This window comes from Rhamphochromis sp. 'chilingali' (assembly GCF_963969265.1).
Source record: "Rhamphochromis sp. 'chilingali' genome assembly, chromosome: 22".
In the NCBI taxonomy this organism is placed as follows: Eukaryota; Metazoa; Chordata; class Actinopteri; order Cichliformes; family Cichlidae; genus Rhamphochromis; species Rhamphochromis sp. 'chilingali'.
The window spans coordinates 6,797,255-6,803,122 of NC_137950.1; the positions used below are offsets into that span (position 1 = coordinate 6,797,255).

A 5,868-nucleotide genomic window follows, 5' to 3' on the forward strand; every position below is an offset into this window, starting at 1 on the left:
TGCAGAACAGCTGATTTTGTAAATAGTTTTAAATTTTTATTTAAAAAAACGCCTTGGCTGCATTTTTAGGTAAACAGCAGCAAAAAACTTTGTTGTTTGCATAACTCAGTTACTTTTTTGAAGAAGTAACTATATAATTAATTGCCCAAAATTGGTCATTATATACTGTATTTTGCGGACAGAGTTACAGGACTCGCTCCCAGACCACAGACTCATACTCATAATACAAGTCAGAGCTTTATTAAAAAAGAAATTTAAAAAAAAGAAAGAAAGTCGTGTTTTCAAAATTGGAGTTCAAGTTATGAACAAGATTTTTAAAATTTTTCATTGTAAGTGGGCTAAAGCACTTAATTAAAAGTAGTCTAACATAAATGTAAATGCTGTAATTTGATTATTTTAATAAACCATGTAACTTGGATGGATTTGATGCTGGCGTGACGACAGTGCACACGTCTGCTGTTGCTCACAGTGGTCCAAGGAATCGCTCAGTGAGTTTGTGCGTTCGCTCAGACACATGAAAAATTAGAGGGAACATTGCTCCTGTGTCCTACTGTCATTTTCTGAACAGCATAAGAGATACATGCTGGAGAAATGTGACACAAACATGACCATAACCATCATGCTTTTGTGCAAAAAATGTCTTCACTTCAATTCTGAATTATGATTAGCTGTTTAAAAAAAAATACAAATTTGGGTGCTGTTCAATCTTTACTAATTACATGTCTTGCTTCTCTGTGACCTTCATGGGTTTGATTAAAACTATTAAAAACTGAATTATCTCAGTTTTAGCAGTCCCGCTTTTCTTGCTGAAAAGATGACATTTTGCAGATACAAGGTTTCTATCTCACTGTAATTATATTCCACTGTCACCCTTGGGGTGGGGATCTTGCACTGTCTTGTAACACAACTGGAGACACTGGAGATTTTCACATGATCCTGATAACATGTGTGACAGCAGCAGTGAAAATGAAGTCAGGGACAGAGCTGCGGGATGTGGTGTCATAGTATTCATGCCGATTACATTTGTTGGTCCGATTTCATTGTCAAGAAGCATCTTTTTCTCATTTCGGTATCAGTGTCATTTATATTCTGCCCATAATGAAAAAATGCAGTGCCTTTAAGGGGTATCTCAAATTCCATGTCACACTAAATAATGAATTAAGATCAGTGAATGAGACCGCTGAACGGTTAACCTCATCTCAGCCCCTCCTCCCTGAATCACTCTGCGAGTGGAGCCAATCAGATGCTTGCATCCCATTGACCGCGTCCCACAGGCTCCACCTCCTCTCCTCTGTCATTATATAATCCTATGAACATCGGCATCACAACACTGTGGTGCTGCTGCTGCTGCGAGCCGCTCAGGAGACAAGGCTGCACTGAAAACATTCACTCATTGATGGATACTGAAAATACCGGGTAAGTGCCTCCTCTCTGTGGCAGATCTGTCTCATCTGTTGGCTTTATTTTTCCCTTCTTCCATCCTTTTCCTGTGAATGTCTCCAGCCCTCTTGGAATGTTTGCTCAGTAGTTGTGTTTTCTTCTCTGTCTTGCCCTATTTTTTCTTCTTTCCCCCCATCTCCTGCTTTCTATTTTCAGGTCTTCTCTCTGTGTCTCCAGTTGCAGGCACATGCTGGCGTTAAGTACTGAGAGCAACAACAACAAGACCAGTAGCAGCAACCTCTCTGTCATTGACAGCACTCGAAGCAGCTTCAGAGAAACCCCCTGTAGCATCATAAACGACAGCAATCATCAAACGTACTCAAAGAGGACCCCCGCTGCCGACGGGCAGCTTTTCGCGCTTCGTCACTCAAGGACGGCAGCTCTGAGATGGGCTGCTCCTCAGGGCGCCAGCCCCCAGCCTCGGTCCTTCATCCGGACCTGGACTGCGGCAACAGCAGCGAGGCCAACAACTTGCCCCAGGACTCTGAGAACCAGGGTTTGAACGGCTGTGGCGAAGGAGGGGAGATGGAGGGAAGTGTCGGAAGGTGTTCGGCCAAACCTCCAGAGTCTCTCCCAACGCTGGAAAGGCTCGCCCAAGCTACAGGCGGGACAGAGAAGTCCTGGTACCGCTGCGTGTTCCCGTTCGGCGTGATATCTCTGGTGATCGGCATGGCAGGAACTGGGGTGACGTTTACCTTTAACACGTTGCTCCAGACCAAAGTAGTGTCCGTGGCACTGCTGTGTGTCGGCGTCGTGATGTTGCTTGTGGCAGCAGTCTGCTGGAGGGCCCACAGACTGAGGAGGAGGAAAAAGAAAGAAGGTGGATTCTTCATTGCTGATCAGGGTACTTTGTGATGGAGGGCGTTGTTCAGGCTGATGTATTCCAGAGGGGACAGAGCAGTCGGAGTTGGACTTTTTGAATGAGAAGGGCAACTAAAAAAGAAAAAGACAAGAAGTTGTAGGGCCTGAACTTGAAAAGACTGAAAAAAGTTGGATGTCATTGTTAGTATTTCTGCCAGGTAAACTTTGTAACACCTTAAACTTTAGAAAACCTTCTAGCAAAGGAACCATCATCATGACCAGATACACAGGGTAGAATACACATTGCACACTCCATACAAGCCCTCCCTCTCCACTCTTCTGTTCAGTCCAGTAATGGATCCACCTGGATGAAAGCGGAGCCTAAAGCACATCACAGATCATTGCTCCAAGGCTGGCCTCGCTGTGCTGTGGAAATGCATGAGAGATAGGCACCTCAGGGATAGATACAGTACTTAATACCTCTGAATCCCTCTGCTGCAGGTTACTGGATAAAAAGAGGTGTGATTGTGTGGGACAGGGGAGTTAACAGTGATCAGACAAGCCTTTCTGGATAAGGTAGAGCAAGAGTATCAAACAAGCGATCTGATCTGACATATGTGGCCATGCGCATCAGTTCAACCCCCACCCATTCAATTAGTTTACAAAGAGACAACAATTTTTATTATTGGATTACTGAACGAGAACTGCACTTGTAAATGAAGCATGATTTCCCCTTGCCACAACAGAGCTGCCCTTTTGGCACGTACGCTCTGTCTCCAGCGGCTCCGGTTCGGCGACTCATTAGGTGAAAGGGCCAGGGAGTCAGTGAGGGGTCGCATCTGAGGAAGAGGCGAGAATTCATCCCAAAGCACGCTCATTATATGAAATTAAACAAGCAAAATAGCATAGTCAGCGTGTTCCTCATATCTCTCTCTCTGCATTCCATTCTGCTGTCACCAGTCCTAAATGCTTACTGCAATAAAGATTTGTTTCGGAGGGGCAAAAATTCCAGTTATGTCAGATCAATAGAAATCACTACGCCATAAAGTGCTAATCTTTTTGGAGGTGATCGTGTGGTCAAACCTGCATTCCGTCAGCACTTTCGGACTTATCATAGATCATAAGAAAGAAGGACGTAGCCAACCTGTGAACTTACATTTTTTTATCATGACCAGCAGGGGGTACCTGATCCTGTGACATAAAGAAGCCCAACTGTAGGGATAACTTCAAAGTTTAGTGTAAAACGCATGGACAACCGTGTGATTGATCCATGCAGAGGCCTTTGTTTTTCAGTCACATGTACACCTTGCTTGTGACGTGAGACTACGCCCACTGCTTATATATAGTCCATATTTTTACACTATGTCAAGGAATCGCATTACATGCATATCATACAAACTGGTGTATAACAGCTTCAGGCTCGCTGGCCCGATTCCTCTATTCCACGACTCCCGCTGAACCGAGCAAATTCGGCGCTGCTGGGCATTTAGGTGGTTGCGGTGAGGGGCAAATCAATTCTTTCCTTTATATACCTTCCATTCTTACACTCTCAAAGAAAGGGGGTTATACTGCTCTTCATATTAGCTACTAGATCCCCGAGGACAGGCTTAAACAAATTTACCTTGTTCCTCAGTGATAAGACGAGCCGCGCGGTGGTGTATGTCGCAAAGAACCTGTCCTGAACATTGTTCTTTTTTGGGGGGGGAAACATTTTCTGCTTTGACTAGATCACTCATTTCGCCAAAACAATAGCAAAAATCCTTCTCCGTCTTAGGGCCAAGCTGTAGCAGTAAGCTGAACACAATAGGTGTAGTAGTTCATGGTTCTGAGCAGCAGGAAGTGTGCAGAAAACCCAGCAGCTCTGTGTCGGCTGTAGCTGTTAATGTACTTAACTGAAAATTATCATCTCCAACTTTTGCATGGAGTTACTCGGAGCAGTACAAGTGTACAAGTGCATATGTGTACCATGTTGGTTGTGTGCACACTAAAGCTACAACTAATGATTTGTTGCCCCGCCCCCCCTCCCTCGTCTGCCTCCATCCCGCTCCGTGTCAACTGTCCAGTTTCGTGAGCTTATTTCACACCTGGCTTATAGAAGCGAAGATAATCCTGTAGAAGCATTCAGCTGTGTGCACGCATATCTGTTCCTATATCGAGTACTCTTCTGAGTTACATATCATAAATGCTGTAGGTACTAACTGAGAGTGTAGCCTCATTTCTGAATGTACCTCCAACAGTGAGTGTCTTACGAACATCCTTGTACAGAGTGTAAAGATTATTTATATTGTTTATGTACACTCTATTTTGAGTAAGACAGATTTAGAGACACAGTACAGTGCACATCTATTTGAGGCACTAGCCAACAGTTGGGTTTTTTTTTGGTTTCAGCTGGCGGTGTGGTTGTAGTGTTTTCAGCTATGTTGCAGTGATTGCAAACTGTGATTGTTTCATCCCAAGTAACCAACCCAGACAAGGATACATTTGTAATTAAAATCAAGCACATAATCAGTTACAACTTTTAAGATGGAGGGTTTTTTACGTTATGTAAAAAGATCTGATTTTAAATAAAAACGTTGTGTTTTTGGAATGAAACTATCCAGTTGCTTTACGTGGTTGTGGTCAATTTGCTTTGAGTTTACTGGCATGTCCAAGCTTTTCTCTGAGTGCCTTTTACTTGCTACATTAATATTTCTATGTATGGTACATTTAATGTAAGCTGTGCAGGCCTACCGGCACCAGTAATATAGTAGCCTAAAACAGACACGGAAATACGTGAAGTTTTTTTTATCAGTCGAGTTCAGTGTGTGTGAGTGCCGTGGTGTGCATGAAGTCAGACTTTGATATGGTTCCTTTATTTAAAGCAACAGAAATACCAAATATATTTATCAAGAATTCATATTTTTTGTCCTTCTGAAATATGTGTACCAGTGTACATTTTTCTTGTTTACTGTTAAGCTTCTAAAGCGCTGAATTAAATGCAAAGATTGATTTTGGAAACAAGCTCTGTGGCTGTTGTTTGTTTTTCACCAGATTGGGGAAATTGCTGCTGAATTGCTATTTGGTGTCATTAGTGGAGTCATTCACACAGCATTATGAGGGCGGCTGCAGCAGCTCGGGTTTTCCTCCTTACTGACCTTTGTACTCATTCTGGGGGACATACTATAAACCACAGATGCTACTATGTTCAATGTCCAACTAAGTCTGCATTTTGTGTAAATTGACACTGACAAAAAGAACAAAAAAAACAAGCCTTACAATGCACAGTCCAAAGACGGTTTGGGGTTTTCTTTTGCAATTCAGTTTTATTCATAAAGCACCAAATCACAACAACAATCGCCTCAAAACAATTTATACTGTGGGGTAAAAAAACTCTAAGGTAATAAGAGAAAACCCCAACAATCAGAACACTGAACACAGAGCCCTGTAAACAAGCACTTGGTGACAGTGGGAAGGAAAAACTCCTTTTTAATAGGAAGAAACCTTCATCAGAACCAGGCTCAGAGAGGAACAGCCATTATTGCGACTGATTGGAGGTGAGTGGAGGGAGACTGGACAAACGACGCATTGTGAAAGTAAACCAAAGATCAATAACAACTAATGGTTAATTACAGAGTCGTAGAAAGACAG

At 42.9% G+C, this 5,868-nt stretch overlaps 1 protein-coding gene across 2 annotated transcripts; it reads left to right on the forward strand.

Annotated features, from left to right (window-relative positions):
- The first annotated feature begins 1,332 nt into the window (after positions 1–1,332).
- LOC308390744 (transmembrane protein 100) lies at positions 1,333–5,161 on the forward strand. 2 transcript variants are annotated; one of them, XM_080873018.1, is made up of 2 exons: positions 1,333–1,416; positions 1,618–5,161. In XM_080873018.1, the coding sequence occupies exon 2, from the start codon at positions 1,828–1,830 to the stop codon at positions 2,293–2,295; it is 468 nt and encodes a 155-aa protein (XP_080729144.1). In that variant the 5' UTR covers positions 1,333–1,416; positions 1,618–1,827; the 3' UTR covers positions 2,296–5,161. The 2 variants fall into 2 exon arrangements, with proteins under 2 accessions (XP_080729144.1, XP_080729145.1); XM_080873019.1 differs by having other exon boundaries at positions 1,344–1,416; positions 1,597–5,161.
- The last annotated feature ends 707 nt before the right edge of the window (positions 5,162–5,868 follow it).

Coding starts and splice junctions, on each gene's coding strand:
- LOC308390744 (XM_080873018.1), top strand. CDS start 1,828: ATGGGCTGCTCCTCAGGGCGCCAGCCCCCAGCCTCGGTCCTTCATCCG.